Below are 18,406 nucleotides of genomic sequence, written 5' to 3' on the forward strand. Positions count from 1 at the left end.
TCTGTTCCTGCTGATGGCTATACCCACTCTTGTGTTTGCTGTGATCATACTGTTATGATTTGAAATTGGCGTTCATGGTTTCCTTTCTGTGTCGATCAGGGAACATTCGGTATCGGTCCCTTTGGTAGTTTGCGAATTCTGCATTTGTGGCATGGATACACAATCGGTCCAGTTCGGCAAAATTCTGTGGTCGAGTCTGGAATACTGCACGCGATCGCTCTGCAGGACTAATACCACCAGGGAAATTTGAGACAACTTCGCACTCTGAAACTCCCAAACGAATAACTCGAGCAGTCTCCTTAAGGTGAAAAATGTATTTACATAATGGTTCGTTTTTCTGTTGGAGCCTGTTGTACCTATCTAGTATCAGGTTAGTTAGCATACGAGCTGGGATAAAAAAAAAACTCAATAGACCCGCATGGTACTGTTCGAAGGTTAAGTTATTCTCTGTGGTCAACGAGGGTCGTTCGCTCAGAGGTGGGGGAGTACGGGGGAATACTATCTCGAATAGTTCTGTATCCGGTAAGTTGGATTTTTGGTGTAATCGAGCAGTTGACGCTAAAACTCCATTAGTTTTATTCGGGTCCAATCCGTTGGTTTCTGGGAGATTAGTTAACAACCTTTCTGCTGGGTGGGCAATCTCACTGTAGAAGAGAGATTCATGTCTTTGGGCAGCTGGTGATTTTGTGCAGGAGTGGGGTGCACATCCTGTAATGGTGGAGGAGAGAGGTTGTGTCAGGGGCCAGTGGGAGATAGGTGGTTGAAGGGCTGACATGTAAAAGTTGTGGATTTTATTGGGAATGGATGGCCTGGTCATTGACTGTGCCGGCATATCTGCAGAGTTGGATGTGCTTGCCTGAGTTAGTGGCGAAGTTTGCATAACAAAGGTCGAAAGGGAAGAGTGATGTTCAGGGGTGGTTTGGAGCGATGTTTGAAATTGATAGTATGGATTGAACATGGCTGCCGAAGTGGGTGGGAGGTACATCGGTTAGGTGAGGTGGGAGGCATGTGGGAGCTCGGGAAAAGGGAGAGTAGGTGACCTTGGTGACTATGTGGGGTACCGGTCTCCCAACAGTAGCGGCGGGAAACCATGTGTGGGTGAATGGGTAACTGATAGTAGTGTATGTGGGAGGACTCGGGAATATGATTGAGGAAAAGGAAACTGGTAGCGGGGATGAAAGATCCAAAAGGTGGTGATACTGGTAAGGGAGACACCAGGGTGTTGTTATGGTGTGGTCCCTGTTTTACTGGTTTTGAAACTTCGGATGGTGGTGTACTCGGTTTGGCTACCGATCTGGTGTTCGTTCCAGGCATTTGTTCCTAGTGATCGGGAATTAGCTTAGCAGTCCTATGGGGTGTTTCCTGTAGTGAGGCGAGTTTGGTTCTCAGCATGTATGTGAAAATAGGAATTTTTTTTTCTTTTTGGTAGACACCATTAAATTTGTTTGCTGATAATATTTTCAGGTTGTTGAACCTAGTGTCGACATGGGCAAGTCGTGCGAGGCAGTAGGGGTGGGGGTGTGTGTAGCCCGTGATAGGAAGGCCGCCAGGAAGGTCGTCTGCCAGCCCGGCGCTCAGGTGGGGGGGGGGGGGGGGTGCACATCGCTCACGTGGTGCTGTGAGCAGCTGGTCTGCGCTGGGCTCAAACAACAGACAACTAAAGACTGAAATAATTTTCGTCTTCTGACCTTAAAATGTCAAGCAACCCATGGGTCGGGTGTAGGCAGCATAATTAATTATAACGCCTACTAAAAAAAAAAGAATCCGCCAAAATAAGAAGCAAAGCTGACTTTTTTAAAAATATTTATATATATTTATATAGTACTAGGTATTCTTACAGACAAAACCACACTAAATTCATTTAAACCATGCTCTGCTACCACTTGTTATGGCCATTGGTGCCTATAATATGTAAAGTAAAGAAAATAATAATTTACCTTGGAATCAGCTGGGATTTGGAATAAAAATAGGATAATAAAACCAGATGCGACACTAAAGGCCAAACAAAGGAAAAAAAAGGCCTCCCTGAAAACACTGTAGAGACTGTGGATCTGTAACTTTAAATTAATAAATAAAAACGTAGTTTCGTCTATAGATGTGCTTCGGTTTATTTTGCTTCATAGGTCTGAATTGTTACAAAAGGAAACATCATTTTGATAATAGGCTACTGGAATGAGGTGGTTATCTACATGATAATTATAATAATTTAAATTTTTAATCATAATAATGACAAGTTAATGATAGGGTTAAAAATATAATAGGGCCAGTCCGAAAATGAATAAAGAAATGTATTAAGACATAGTTAAAAATAAAACTTAATACAATACATTAAACACATAGAATTTACACTCTGGCACTTTTGTGTGTTGCATAAGTAATTTAAAAAAAAAAAATGCGGTTCAATTTAAGTCCGCTTGGAAATTATACCAATATAAAATTTCACATATTTGCTCTACTTGCTGGCATCCTAAAATCTTGTAGAAATGGCCCGCTGTGGGTGTCAGACCCCTTTCTGTTTCATGAGTTGTCGTGGAGAATTTGGAAGCTTAGCTTGTGGGTCGGGAATGATGATTCCTTATGGTGCCAGGGAGACCATTTGGCCGCACTCTTGATAAAGTTCTTGGAACTTGTCAAAACAGTGTGTTGCTCCTTGGAATAAGGAGGTGTCTTGCCGAGTTGCCCACGAAACTCGGCGCGAAACTAGCGCGGTGGACGCGGAAGCACTCATGATTAAAAATAAATGAAGAAACTATGAACTATCAATACGGACTGACTTATTACAAAAAGTAACTTCCTACGAGATTTGGGAAAACATCCCTTGACGAGGAGACTACTTCTTTATTATGCTGCGGAGGCGAATCTCGCTGTGTGGGCAGTGTGCTGGCGTACTTCCCAGGTTTTTCAGACGAAGAATATATATATATTACTCAGTCGATTACTATGTCTTGGGACAGCTGAGAAATGCTATCACGCAATACGAGCTTCCTTCTCTTGCGATCGTGAGTGAGCATCTTGCATTCCACATAAAAAAATGATATTTACCGAAACACAACACGTGATGCTATAGGAACTACTTACAACAAGTTTCTTGCATGACATAATTTAACTCACTGCTGAAAGGAGCCAAGGACAGAAATATCCATGTAGCATCGTTGACTTGTAGCCTAGTAGCCTCATAGTTAAATAGCACGTAGGTCTAAGAAAATTTGGACCCATATACTTTTGCGACATTGACTGTTGGAGCCAATGATCGTTGGTGCCAAGGACTATTGGAGCATTTGGAGATTTGGAGTAATTGGGGCAAATGGTGCTCTGGAGCCTAGCATATATTGGCGAGATCGTATTCCTGTGACACAATCGTATCACACCACGTCGAATTTTCGTCCATATGTGCTTCCTTTTTGTCATACATGCCATGTGTGTGTATTGCATTTTCGTTAAAAGTGCTTCCTCTTTGTTGAGATGCTTTCGATTGTGCTGCCTTTTTTGATTGTGGATCGTTAAGTCTATATTCAGGTCAAGAGTTCGGATATGTCTAGCCTATAAGTATGACATTGGACATTACCTGGTCTCGTCTGAAGACACTTGGCCTATATGTATAGCATTGTACATGAACTGGTCGGTATGTATTCTAAGTCTCGACAAAATAGACTTTCATGTTAGGCATAGCGACAACGTATTTAATTCTTTGGACAGAGATTTTGTCTTGAGTTGGTTTCTTTAGATTTAATTATTAATAAACTACACAAGAGGTTATGGGAAACAGAATATAACATTTATTTTAAGCTTTAGTTATCCTTATCACTGACCGGGAATCAAACCAAGGATGGAAATCTATCGCACCAATTATTTTTAGAAGTGCATTTTTTGATGAATTTTGGAATTTTTCTCGAATTTCTGGGTTAATTATTAAAAATTTCCAAAATGGCATCCATATTTCAAGATAGTGGGCGCAACAGTAATAATAAATTACTGCACTCTAGGGGATAAAAATTAAACTGAAATGGCGGTAGCACACTATAGCAGACGAAGACAAGATGGCTGACGTGACGTCATACTAGCTGTAGTCTGTCGGCGGCATCCGTGGAGGAAGGATTTGTCATTTTTTATTCTTCCCCTTGCCTGGGTTCGAACCCAGGACTTCATGATGTGAGTTTTTAAATAATATTTTGTGATAATTTGGTTAATTAATTATTTTTATAATTTTTAATCTTTTCTTATTAAAATCTGATAGTTATAAAATTTCAAGATCGTGGTAGTGACGTCATATCCCAATGTGGCGGAGTGATTTTATTTAAATATTAATGGTTTATAAATTTTAAATTTTTCCGAATATTATGGATAGTTGCATTTTTCAAAATGGCGGCCGTTACGATAATTGCAGCAGTTACTTCATAGTTAAAAATCTCATCCTAATTGTCAAGGTCATATCCTCGGCGGCTTAGAGCGGCTTGTCGCTAAGGAATTTTTAAGCCTCTGGCATATTTGAGGACAAAAAAGAGAAATTTTCGCTAAAAATGAGAATTTTTCCCTCGAAATAAACAAATTTTTTATTTTTCAAGTTGTTTGAGATTTTTTAGCGGAATGTTTTCCTAAAAAATAGATTATTTGGCAAATTTTGAAAGTCAAGGTCATCCAAGATGGCCGACATGACGTCAGAGGTGGGTCACTGACCCTGCTCAAGCTCCACAGCATGAAGCCTGGGTCCGGAGCCCCATTTATACACTACTCCAAATGAGTTTTTTAATTAATATATATATCTTTCAAAGGCAGCAAGCCTAGGTCAGCATCCAGCTAATATTAGCTCTTTTGAGTTCTTGCTAAATTTTTAGTTTCCTTAAAAAAAGTTTTCATTTTGATACAAACCTTTGTCTAAAAGTGTAGTTATTGAAAAAAAAAAAAATAGTGGAGGAACTGATAAAGTGGGATGTTATGCTGTGTTCGACATGAATTATTATGACATGTTTTTTAAATATTTAGTAAAACTGGAAATACCAGGCAATTCATGTGTAATTTCATTCACAAAGATTACTGTACAGTGCTAAACTATGTACAATTTTTTCGTTGTTTCTACATTAAGCTTCAAAATAAGATTTTTTTATATATATATTCTCTGAAATATCAAGTTTAAGATTTTAGTACGTATAATAAACACCAAAATTGAAATTGCCAATTTAAATTCCACTTATTAGAAATATTTCAGATTCCTTTACTAGCAGAGACGACAAACAACTGCAGGCTCATTCATCTTTCTCGGGTCAGGAAAACTTACTAACCATTTTACAAAGGAATTTACAGTTTTTTTGTGTTTTTGTATGAATTCAGTATGTGTGCACAGAGGGCTTGTCACGTGATTCTGTACCAGCAGGTACTCAAGTGTGTTTATGCCACTTGTTAATCTGTTAACTTCCATGTTTTGGTTGTAATAAGAATTATTAAATTATTTAATGATTTATATAGGAAATGATTAAAAAAATAGTTAATTTGCGATGCCCAAGACAAACTGGGACTCAGGTCAGCAACGAAAACTACATAGTAGCAGGAACCAACAGAAATCCTAGAGAACAAAAAATCATATTTAACCCCAGAAATGAACATAAAGAAACAGCCAGGCACATACATATACAATATTTATTTCTGATCCATGCTTTCTGTAGTGGTGCAATGCCTGTAATTTTGAGTTTTATGTTTATATATGTAACTAAGTACAGTTTATGCACATGCAAGTTTGGGGGGAAAACAACATACTCTGCTTCACACTTGGTGAACTCCCCATTGATGTCAGCACCACAGTGACCTGTCACCGAACCCTTGGAGTTGAACTGTTCGAAGCACTGGTTGTCGCCAGCCACACCACCTTCAAAATAACCAACATTTAGTTTACACTAGCAGGAGTTGCCTGCACTATAGAACACACACTCGCCTACTGGGCGAGCTGATAACTCAAATAAGTTTACCTACGGAAATGTGCACACATTTCGCAAGGTTATGGTTTAAAACAAATTGTTTTTTTTCTTACAAAGTAAATTATACTCGATAATTCCTCAACAAACATTATTTAAAGTTGTTTAAAAAAAAATAGAAATGGAAACAAAAATGCAAACTCATGAAACTTCTTGAAGTATCCTAGAATATATATTAATTTTTTATGGCATTTCACCTGATGTAAAACAACAAACTGTTAGTAATTTGGGTCTTAAATGTTTACAATCAACTTAATAAGTGCCAACGTGACCTCTAAATGAGAAAGTAATCTGAATAACACATCTCATGTAATATTTAATAGTTTCTTAAATGTAAGTAGTAAACAAGGTTTAGTAGTTTTCAATGGCTTGGATATAATATATTTGCATTATGAGAATATGTCAGTCATGTGTTACAAGTATCAAAACAGAGAGAAAAAAAAGGTATGTATTCAATTTCAAAAAATTGTTACAAACATTGAGAGATGTTATTAAGCAGGCAAACATTAAAGAGACATGGTGGTTGAGACGTCTGATCACTTTATTTTTTACAGAAGTGTTGACGTCTGGACGGGGCGTGCGTACCGTAGCCCCAGATCTGCTCGCACTGGATGCTCAGCGTGGGGCAGACGCCGTTGAAGCAGTAGCCGGTGCCAGTGCTGCAGGGGTTGCCGTTCTTCTTGTGCACGTCCTGCGGACACTGGCCGTGCTCGCCCGAGCAGTGCTCCGCCAGGTCGCACTCGTTGGTCGCGTCTCGACACACCACGCCACGCGCCCGCAGCTGCGAGCAGCACATCTCCCGGTGAGTCGAGGGGTGCCCACAGGGCAGCAACTAGTCTCTGGCACCCGGGGCATTAATTGATTCATGCGCCCCCCCCCCCCTCTTTTTTGCACATACCACACCAATAAAGCGTGGGTTCTGGGGGCCCTCCCACGGAAATTGGTGCTATTTAAGCATTTTCCATACCTACATGTAACAGTTTCTGTGCTGCTGTAACTTCCATGCATGAACCCACTAGTAGGAATTACAATGCAAGCTTCTAATGTGAAAATACCTTTCTAGTGCTTTGACAATTGAAAGGGATCTTGTAAATCAAATTGGCAACCCCTGCACTCTTTCCTCAACTAAAGCAGTTTGGCATCTGTCGGTTCAGGATGGAAATATTAATACCTGATTTGACCAAAATTGTTGTTAGAAAATCAGTTTTAATTAATGCAAAATGTGATAAAATATAATACAAAAAAAGTATAATATTATAAAATAATTGAATAAATCATTGAGAAAATGGCATAAAAAATTTTGGGGGGGGGGCGAGTCACAGTGTTTGGGGGGGGGGGTTGAGTCATAGTATTTGGGGGGGGGTTGAGTCATAGTGTTTGGGGAGGGTTGAGTCATAGTGTTTGGGGGGGTTGAGTCATAGTGTTTGGGGGGGGTTGAGTCATAGTGTTTGGGGGGGAGGTTGAGTCATAGTGTTTGGGGGGGGTTTGAGTCATAGTGTTTGGGGGGGGTTTGAGTCATAGTGTTTGGGGGGGGGGGTTGAGTCATAGTGTTTGGGTTTTTTTTGTTGAGTCATAGTGTTTGGGGGGGGGGTTTGAGTCATAGTGTTTGAGGGGGGGGTTTGAGTCATAGTGTTTGGGGGGGGTTTTTGAGTCATAGTGTTTGGGGTTTTTTTTTAGTCATAGTGTTTGGGGGGGTTTGAGAGTCATAGTGTTTGGGGGGGGGGTTGTGAGTCATAGTGTTTGGGGGGGGGGGGTTTGTGAGTCATAGTGTTTGGGGGGGGTTTGTGAGTCATAGTGTTTGGGGGGGGGTTTGTGAGTCATAGTGTTTGGGGGGGTTTGTGAGTCATAGTGTTTGGGGGGGGGGTTTGTGAGTCATAGTGTTTGGGGTTTTTTTTGAGTCATAGTGTTTGGGGGGGGTTTTTGAGTCATAGTGTTTGGGGGGTTTTTTTGAGTCATAGTGTTTGGGGGGGGGTTTTGAGTCATAGTGTTTGGGGGGGGGGGTTTGTGAGTCATAGTGTTTGGGGGGGGTGTTTGTGAGTCATAGTGTTTGGGGGGGGGGTTTGTGAGTCATAGTGTTTGGGGGGGGTTTGTGAGTCATAGTGTTTGGGGGGGGTGTTTGTGAGTCATAGTGTTTGAGGGGGGGGTTTGTGAGTCATAGTGTTTGGGGGGGTGGTTTGTGAGTCATAGTGTTTGGGAGGGGGGGGGGGTTTGTGAGTCATAGTGTTTGGGAGGGGGGGGGGTTTGTGAGTCATAGTGTTTGGGAGGGGGGTTGTGGTGAGAGTCATAGTGTTGGGGGGGGGGGGGTTGTGGTGAGAGTCATAGTGTTGGGGGGGGTTGTGGTGAGAGTCATAGTGTTGGGGGGGGGTTGTGGTGAGAGTCATAGTGTTGGGGGGGGGGTTGTGGTGAGAGTCATAGTGTTGGGGGGGGGGTTGTGGTGAGAGTCATAGTGTTGGGGGGGGGGTTTGTGAGTCATAGTGTTTGGGGGGGGGTGTTTGTGAGTCATAGTGTTTGGGGGGGGTTTGTGAGTCATAGTGTTTGGGGGGGGGTTTGTGAGTCATAGTGTTTGGGGGGGGGTTTGTGAGTCATAGTGTTTGGGGGGGGGGGTTTGTGAGTCATAGTGTTTGGGGGGGGGGGGTTTGTGAGTCATAGTGTTTGGGGGGGGGGGTTTGTGAGTCATAGTGTTTGGGGGGGGGGTTTGTGAGTCATAGTGTTTTGGGGGGGGTTTGTGAGTCATAGTGTTTGGGGGGGGTGTTTGTGAGTCATAGTGTTTGGGGGGGGTGTTTGTGAGTCATAGTGTTTGGGGGGGGTGTTTGTGAGTCATAGTGTTTGGGGGGGGTGTTTGTGAGTCATAGTGTTTGGGGGGGGGGTTTGTGAGTCATAGTGTTTGGGGGGGGGTTTGTGAGTCATAGTGTTTGGGGGGGGGGTTGTGAGTCATAGTGTTTGGGGGGGGGGTTTGTGAGTCATAGTGTTTGGGGGGGGGGGTTTGTGAGTCATAGTGTTTGGGGGGGGTGAGAGTCATAGTGTTTGGGGGGGGTGAGAGTCATAGTGTTTGGGGGGGGGTGAGAGTCATAGTGTTTGGGGGGGTGAGAGTCATAGTGTTTGGGGGGGTGAGAGTCATAGTGTTTGGGGGGGTGAGAGTCATAGTGTTTGGGGGGGTGAGAGTCATAGTGTTTTGGGGGGGTGAGAGTCATAGTGTTTGGGGGGTGGGGTGGGGGTGTGAGTCATAGTGTTTGGGGGGTGGGGTGGGGGTGTGAGTCATAGTGTTTGGGGGGTGGGGGTGGGGGTGTGAGTCATAGTGTTTGGGGGGGTGGGGTGGGGGGGTGAGTCATAGTGTTTGGGGGGTGGGGGGTGTGAGTCATAGTGTTTGGGGGGTGGGGGTGGGGGTGTGAGTCATAGTGTTTGGGGGGTGGGGTGGGGGTGTGAGTCATAGTGTTTGGGGGGTGGGGTGGGGGTGTGAGTCATAGTGTTTGGGGGGTGGGGTGGGGGTGTGAGTCATAGTGTTTGGGGGGTGGGGTGGGGGTGTGAGTCATAGTGTTTGGGGGGGGGTGGTGGTGTGAGTCATAGTGTTTGGGGGGGGGCGTGTGTGGTGTGAGTCATAGTGTTTGGGGGGGGGTGGTGTGGTGTGAGTCATAGTGTTTGGGGGGGGGTGGTGTGGTGTGAGTCATAGTGTTTGGGGGGGGGGGTGGTGTGGTGTGAGTCATAGTGTTTTGGGGGGGGGTGGTGGGTGTGAATCATAGTGTTTGGGGGGGGTGGTGTGAATCATAGTGTTTTGGGGGGGGGGTGGTGGTGTGAATCATAGTGTTTGGGGGGGGGTGGTGTGAATCATAGTGTTTGGGGGGTGGGTGGTGGTGTGAGTCATAGTGTTTGGGGGGGGGGGGTGGTGGTGTGAGTCATAGTGCTTGGGGGGGGGGGTGGTGGTGTGAGTCATAGTGTTTGGGGGGGGTGGTGGTGGTGTGAGTCATAGTGTTTGGGGGGGGGGTGGTGGTGAGTCATAGTGTTTGGGGGGGGTGGTGTGAATCATAGTGTTTGTGGGGGGGGGTGGTGTGAATCATAGTGTTTGTGGGGGGGGGTGGTGTGAATCATAGTGTTTGTGGGGGGGGGTGGTGTGAATCAGTGTTTTGGGGAGGGGTGGTGGTGTGAATCATAGTGTTTTTGGGGGGGGGGGTGTGAATCATAGTGTTTTGGGGGGGGGGGTGGTGTGAATCATAGTGTTTTGGGGGGGGGGTGGTGTGAATCATAGTGTTTTGGGGGGGGGGGTGTGTGAATCATAGTGTTTTGGGGGGGGGTGGTGTGAATCATAGTGTTTTGGGGGGGGTGTGAATCATAGTGTTTTGGGGGGGGTGTGAATCATAGTGTTTGGGGGGGGGGGGTGTGAATCATAGTGTTTGGGGGGGGGGGGGGGCACCTCTGCCATAATGGTTCATTGCAAGGTAATGGAACTGCGACCTTATGAGACAGGTGAAACAAAGCTAGCGACTTCCAGCAGATCACAGTTAAAACTATATGCCGGGAATGACATGAAATTCCAAAATAACTTTTGGCTTCTAGGTCCTCAGCCTGTCACCGGAGGTGCATTTATCACTAATACTCTAATATTGTTTCGAACTGAAAAGTGGATCAAGAAGAATGCCAAATACCCAGCTGTAGCCTGACCTGAAATCAGGCCTGTCTTCTATCCTCGAGTGGCTTGAGAATCCCGAAAGCTTTCAAAAGCCACCGCATGGTATTGCATTAAAAAGAAGCTTGCAATCCTGGATGCATAGAGTGTTGGGTCATGCTGGGATGTGGAGACCTGCCATAACCAGCAGTCAGTTCCAGAAAGAATAAAAGCAGAATCGCTAGCTTCAGTGAACAATCCAACAGGCGAGTTGAGTGAAATGTGACTTCTGCAAGCGGCACAGCTGCGGAGCAACAGGTAGGTAAGTGCAGATCGGGTGGAGAATATTGTGGAAGGTTCGGTTGACGTATTGTAGACCCATAAGAATATAATGTAGAGCAATTTAATTGCACTGTAGAGCAATTTTATTCATTGTAGAACCATTTTATTCATTGTTTAGGAGTATAAATAAATTATAAGCCAATATTTTTGAAATTTTTGCAATGTAGTGCCAAAAATTTTGAAATTTTCATTTGAGAGGAAGGTTTTTATAAAACCTTTGCATTATAGTGGAAGTTTTTTATAAATTCTTTGCATTGTAGAGCCAATTTTTAATATTTTTGCATTGTAGAGCCAATATATAATAATTTTTGCATTGTAGAGGCAATTTTATAAATTAATTGCATTGTAGAGCCAATATTTAATAATTTTTGCATTGTAGAGACATTTTATAGAAACTTTGCATTGTAGAGCCAATATATAATAATTTTTGCATTGTAGAGCCAATATATAATAATTTTTTGCATTGTAGAGCCAATATGTAATAATTTTTTGCATTTTAGAGGAATTTTATGAAAATTTTGCTTTGTAGAGCCAATATATAATAATTTTTGCATTGTAGAGGCAATTTTATAAATTAATTGCATTGTAGAGCCAATATTTAATAATTTTTGCATTTGTAGAGGCATTTTATAAAAACTTTGCATTGTAGAGCCAATATATAATAATTTTTACATTTTACAGCCAATATATAATAATTTTTTGCATTGTAGAGCCAATATGTAATAATTTTTGCATTATAGAGGCATTTTTATAAATTATTTGCATTGTAGAGCCAATATTTAATAATTTTTGCATTGTAGAGACAATATATAATAATTTTGCATTGTAGAGGCATTTTTATAATTATTTGCATTGTAGAGCCAATATTTAATAATTTTTGCATTGTAGAGCCAATATATAATAATTTTTGCATTGTAGAGCCAATATATAATAAATTTTTGCATTGTAGAGCCAATATGTAATAATTTTTGCATTGTAGAGGCATTTTTATAAATTCTTTGCATTGTAGAGCCGATAGTCAATAATTTTTGCATTGTAGAGGCATTTTATAAAAACTTTGCATTGTAGAGCCAATATTTAATATTTTTGCATTGTAGAGCCAATATTTAATAATTTTTGCATTGTAGAGGCATTTTTATAAATTATTTGCATTGTAGAGCCAATATTTAATAATTTTTGCATTGTAGAGCCAATATTTAATAATTTTTGCATTGTAGAGGCATTTTTATAAAAACTTTGCATTGTAGAAATTTTTAAATAAGTTGCATTGTAGAGACATTTTTATAAACACATTGCATTGTAGAGGCAATATTTTTTGACATAGAGGGTGCAAAGGCATTGTAGAGCCATTCAGTAAGGAGTGTGTACTGTGGACTGGAAAATTTTGTTATTTGTAAATAGACATTGTGTGGTGATTTAATTAGTAATGAAAATATTATTAGTAAATAAAACCGTATAAAAAAAATTGAGCTATCATTACAATCCACAGCAATCCAGTTGTAACAATCTCTAATGAAATCTGACAAAATAAAATGTACCTATATGATAGAAATAATAAACATATTTGATATAAAAAATCTGTTCCTTCCATGAAATTATAAAATAAATCTATATATTTAGTGTAGAATATCTGGTCCAGCACCAAGCTTCTGGCTGTGGAGCCGGAGAATTTGTACGCTATCACGGACAGTGACGACTCAACCCATCTTGGATGCCTTGACCCTGGCAGCTATCTTTGATCCGCCATTTTGTATGCACCATCTTTATCTACCTTTCCGTATTTTGAATTATGTCACTGTTGCAATTATCATTATGGCTGCTGTCTTGAAAATAGAAAATTTTTATGCTAAAAAATCGGATAATTTTTAAAATTCATTACGAAATAGCATAATTATTTACTAAAATTTTATTTTTCTTATTTAATGCATCACCGTTGCTCTTTTTTTTTTAGTTTCGCCATCTGTTATTCTAGAAATATTGCACTTTTCACTAGCCCCCCCCCCCCCCCCCCCCCCATCTTTGATAAGTTTGTCATCGTTTCACATATTTAGTTAATAGATTCGTTGTTTACTCTCGCCGGGAATCGAACTAAGGACCATCATCCATCAAGTAACCAAACATTTGAAGTATGCGGTGATTTATATATTTTTTGGATTTTCTTTTCGGAATATTTTGGTCAAAAATTAAAAAAAAAAAAGTGGAATTTTGTGGTCATGGTCACAGTCTTGATATTAGCAGCTTATGACAGTTGCTTTTAGGAGTCTTAAGCCATTTTTAGGAATTTGAGTTCTTTCTAAGGGAAATATCTTGAGGTTTTACGATTTCCTAACTTTTTAATTTTAGATAAACAAAACGGAAAATTTTCCCTCAAAACAGGAATTTTTATTTAGAAATATTGGAATTTTGAGTAATTTTTAATTTTTTTTTTTTTGAGGAATTTTGAGAGTAAAATGTCTTCCGTGACATCACAATCTAAGTTGGCGGTCGGCTCCACAGCCTTGAAGACTGCTCAAAATAATACCTATCTATACTACTATATTGATATGTTTTAATTTCATAATAAAACTATTTTTATTTTTTCTGCAAATACATGTAGGTGACTTCTGAGTGTTAGTATGTATTTTAACATCGGAGCTATGCGACCTGTATGAGGAGAGCTACTGGCTGGGAACTGGTACTCGCTGGTGTGTCGCAAACACTAACTTCCAACTGGGGGATGGGAGGCGGGAAGTTTGTAAACAATCTCTCTTTTGCTGGAGCAGTGTCCGTTTACTTTCAGTTTCCTTCCATCCGGCCTGCAGAACGCTCGTCTGACAGCAATGTGGTGGTAATTTCAAAATGGCCACTGTGACATCACTTAACCTCGCCAAAGTCTCTGGTACCACACTAGAGCATAGGTGGAATGAGGGGGCAGGATGAAATTTTCGAAAAAGCTGGCCGTGATGTCACTTACGTGTACCGAGTATTTCCAACATCACACTGGACCCTGCATCATGGGTAGGAAGTATTTTCAAAATGGTGGCAGGAAGTGGGGTTATCGATGGTGATGGTGCTTGATTACATAAGCTGGTCACCGAGGCCATGGTCAAAGTCATTTGGCCAGTAGAGTATGTCCTTACAATTCCCTCTACTTTTTAATATTTAGTATATTGCCTCCTCACTCGCATTCCTGGTGTTAAACTAGCTATTATCGTATTACCTACTTCTTACGTTAAAAACGAAATCATCTCAATGAAAACAGAAGTTTGGTTTCTGGAGTGAAAGCTTTGAAAATATATATATATATATATATATATACTGTATAGAAGTCGCGAGTGGATAGGATTTAATCTACGTTTTTCAGAAGCGTATGATGAGCAGCTTGGGAACTTCACCGCTGCCGTGCGCTGCCGTAACGCCCTGTATCATCTTAGTTGTTATCTACATGTTAGAGCGCAGCACTGTCGCCCGCTGTCATTCCCCGCACCCCCCATCTATCATTCACTGCAGCTCAAGGTCGTTCAACGGGAGGGTGGGGAAGAGGTGTTTGAAGAGTTCGACACTTGTCTGCTAGGGACCACCACGAGTCGATGCCCTAGAGATGGTGGCGATTGCGGCGGTGAATTAACCAACTACCCCAAAACCGTATTAGAAGTTTTGACCTGGGCTGGCGACTTCTATACAGTATATATATTGTGGGGTGAAAGTGAGCGTGCTGTGCTCACCCGGCAGTTGTTGCAGCACGGGCCCGACGCGCACTCCGCCTCCTTGGTGAGCTTGCAGGTGATGGGGTCGCAGCAGGGGTCCATCTCGTGGCACTCGTCGATGGTCCCGCAGTCGCAGTCCTCGCCCTCCTCCACGATGCTGTTCCCGCACGTCCGCCGCACCTCCAGCTGCGCACACGCTCGCTGTGTCCTCACCTCGTGCCCGCCTCAAACTCTGCTCATCCTCGCCACACTTATCTCGCCTCGACCTTCACTCGCCCACGCCTTGCCTAGCCTCACACTGTCCTCACTGGCATTACTTCGGTTCCAACTCGTCCCTCACCTTGGTCTTATCTTGCCTCACCTATCCGTCATCCCCTAACACAAACCTTGACCTCACATAATATTATTCGCAACCTCGCCTTGTTATTACCTCGGCTTCATATGCGAAGAAACAAAACAGCAACATTTTCGCAATATTTGTGCGTTTCGCACCAAACACATCAAGAAGTAACAAATTTATTTACGAAAGAATGACAGCCCTGCTTATGTAAAGAAAGTCTTACGGAGATTTAAATTTGTTTCAAAAACAAATGGCCACAGACAAGGTGCTCATGATCTAGAAACATTTGTGCTGACTTTTGGGACTGCAGCATCCAACCCCATCCTCGCCAAATAAGGAATGTATTGTACCATGATCACCCAGGTCACAAGGTGAGTACTATATAGGGAAGGTATGCACTATGGCGTAAAATGCCATGCAGGGATTTCAAAATTCCAAGCTCTAAGTCGAGAAACACAGAAGTGCTAAATTGTAAAAAGGTGTTGTCGTGTTGAGATTTAAAACACCCGTACTGACCTTACAATTATATTTTTCAGAGATTTTTACTCTTAATCTTAAAAAAAAAGATTTTTTATATTTTGAGATAAAATATATATTCTGGAAAAAACTATCTCCACAGTTATATGAAAATTATATATATATATTACTTATTACATTTTTAACTGATGGTCAAGAATTACAAATGTGAAATATAAATTATAAGAAAAAATATTTTTGTATAAAAGTCATTAGATTTTCTATAAACATATTCAAAAAAGTCGTTCGGCGGAATTGTTTTCCTAAAAACGATTTTTTTTTTACTGATTTTGGTGAATTTTGGGCTGGTGAATTTTGGGCTGGTGAATTTTGGGCAAAATTTGCGTTAATGTTTGCATATTTTGAGGTCAAGGTTATCCAGGATGGCCATTGTGACGTCACAATCCATAGCTTGTACCCCGGAACCTTAGCCAGAAGCCAGTCCCAGAAGTAACTAATTTTTACTACTCACAGAAACCTCATTTCTATATATAGCATTGCCATGTTTCTCACCAATAAAATCAAAATTTGAAATCCTTGCAAGACATTTCACACTGCAGTGCATATCATTCCTGTGTAGTACTGTGATTATGCCTGGAGTATGTGCCCTGGTTGAACAGGTGCAAGTACATTCAGCACATTGCTAGATGAGGTTTGACACTGCAGATCGGCTGGTGGCGTGGTGGCCGAGGTTACCTCGTTGGGCTTGTTGAGCAGGCAGATGCCGTGGCCTATCCTCAGCGCGTCGATGTAGTCGGAGCGGCTGCACTCGGAGAACTTGTAGGGCTGCACGTTCTCCAGCCCCACGATGGACTGCGCCATGATGCAGCCGTGCCAGTCGCGGCAAAAGCACTCCTCGCCTGCGCACACGGCCCCAGTGCCTCAGGCCCCCAGTGGTGCCTCAGGCCCCCAGTGGTGCCTCAGGCCCCCAGTAATGCCTCAGGCCCCCAGTAATGCCTCATGCCCCCAGTAGTGCCTCATGCCCCCAGTGACTTAGGCCCCCAGTGCCTCAGGCCCCCAGTGCCTCCGGTTCCAGTGCCCCGTGGCGTTCACAAGCAATACCAGAGTGTCCCTTCATTCGGCTGCGATCAGGGCTTTGCTTTAAGGTAACCACAAGAAATAATAGCATGGAAAGATTTCTAACACTTTCTTAAATGAGCTGTTAAATCACTTCAAACGATCAGAAAAATTTAAATTCAGCTGCCTGAAAAAAAAAAAATGAAATTATATATTACACCACAGCAGATATGCTGCATTACTGACCAGCCATTCAGCAAACCGGTATGTTAACTGGCGAACACCCTGCAGGTCATAGCAGGATTCGGGAATGTAGGTAATACTACAGTCTGTATTTCTCACAAAAACACTTTTAACTAAAATAGCAAATATCACTTCCCGTGAAGAACACACAGAAGAATTTTTTTTCCACACTGCATTGAAAATTCTTAGCTTTGGTTTGGTAAAATAGCAAGTATGTATTCCCGAATCTTCTAATTTCTAGTTGTAGATAATCAAATAAATTATTTTCAAGTGTACCTATGGGAAAGCCTTCTTTTCACAGACGAGAGAGCCAAACGCCCGATCATGCATCTTCAGTTATTTTTTTTTTTTGGTTCATTGTAACTCATGATAACTAATGGTCGGTTAGGTTAGCTACATTATAAATACTTTAAAACATTGTGGACGGTTGATTAGGTTAGGATAGCTACATTAAAGATGCTGTGAAATCATGTAAACGGTTTCCTAGCCCTGGATAGCTACATATGAAAAAGTTATTTGCTAAGCAACCATAAAATGATTTTACAGTATTTTTAATGTAGCTATACTTACCTAATATAATTAACCGTCCACAATGTTTTAAAGTATTTATAATGTAGCTAACCTATCCTAATCGACCGCAAAATTTAATGCCACACCGGTTTATACAATGAGATAGAACGGGGGGGAAAAGGCGAGCATGAACTTCGGGCGTGGCTCTCTCGTCTGTGAATGGCGTGGAGGAGGCGCACTCACGGCCGTCGTCGTGGCCCATGCCGATGTTGTGTCCGATCATGTGCGCCATGGTGCCGGCCAGCAGGTGCGGCTCGTACGTGTTGATGTCCACGCTGATGCCCACCGACTTGGCTGTGCACACGGTCTCCGGCACCGCCATGCCCGCCTCCCCGCCCTGGAACATCTCGCCCCTGCGGCGCCGAGGAACATTAGCCTTGCCGCGAACAACCACACAGGAAAGGAACATTACCCACTAACAACCCCACAAATAAAGGAACATTACCCACAAATAAAGGAACATTACCCACAAATAAAGGAACATTACCCACAAACAAAGGAACATTACCCACTAACAACCCTAAAGAAAGGAAAATTACCCTCTAACAACCCCACAAGAAAGGAACATTACCCACGAACAACCCCACAAATAAAGGAACATTACCCACGAACAACCCCACAAATAAAGGAACATTACCCTCGAACAACCCCACAAGAAAGGAACATTACCCACAAATAAAGGAACATTACCCACTAACAACCCCACAAGAAAGGAACAATACCCACTAACAACCCCACAATAAAGGAACATTACCCACTAACAACCGTCAAAATCGCCAGATGCAAACAAAGGTTTTGTTATTTTTGCTCCAAAAGACACCAAATCATGTTAAAGTTATAGAACTGAAATCTTCGAGCATTGAAAGAATGAACATATGAACTCCGGACTCACGTGAGCAGCTGCGTGGTGTCCTTGTCCGTCTTGAAGAGCTTCCTGGACGTGTAGTCGTTGAAGTTGAGCAGCGCGCGGCTGATGTCCTGGCTCTTGTCGATGGGCGCCTGGTTGCTGCCCTGCCAGGTCTCCATGTACACCACGGACACGCGCGTGTTCAGCGTGCGGAAGTACTGCAACAGCCGCTGCCACGCTCTACTCTACTCTACTCTACTGTCATAGTCCACCATTACTGCCATC

The 18,406-nt window shown here is 42.2% G+C and overlaps 1 protein-coding gene and 1 long non-coding RNA gene across 2 annotated transcripts in view; one reads left to right on the forward strand and one right to left on the reverse strand.

The window, feature by feature from the left end:
- Window positions 1–12,436, forward strand: part of LOC134540810 (uncharacterized) — an 88,264-nt gene extending 75,828 nt beyond the window's left edge. The window contains exons 4-5 of the long non-coding RNA XR_010076517.1: window positions 6,518–6,765; window positions 10,512–12,436. This is a non-coding gene — a long non-coding RNA (uncharacterized LOC134540810). The remainder of the gene's footprint in view (window positions 1–6,517; window positions 6,766–10,511) is intronic.
- LOC134540809 (disintegrin and metalloproteinase domain-containing protein 12) overlaps window positions 1–18,406 on the reverse strand; it is a 658,355-nt gene that overhangs the window by 155,215 nt on the left and 484,734 nt on the right. The window contains exons 12-17 of the mRNA XM_063383750.1: window positions 18,167–18,339; window positions 17,458–17,627; window positions 16,141–16,304; window positions 14,607–14,774; window positions 6,549–6,744; window positions 5,749–5,857 (exon numbers count right to left, since the gene is read on the reverse strand). Of these exons, the coding sequence (XP_063239820.1) occupies window positions 5,749–5,857; window positions 6,549–6,744; window positions 14,607–14,774; window positions 16,141–16,304; window positions 17,458–17,627; window positions 18,167–18,339 (980 nt within the window). The remainder of the gene's footprint in view (window positions 1–5,748; window positions 5,858–6,548; window positions 6,745–14,606; window positions 14,775–16,140; window positions 16,305–17,457; window positions 17,628–18,166; window positions 18,340–18,406) is intronic.

The sequence above is a fragment of the Bacillus rossius genome, chromosome 17 (assembly GCF_032445375.1).
Source record: "Bacillus rossius redtenbacheri isolate Brsri chromosome 17, Brsri_v3, whole genome shotgun sequence".
Taxonomy (NCBI): Eukaryota; Metazoa; Arthropoda; class Insecta; order Phasmatodea; family Bacillidae; genus Bacillus; species Bacillus rossius.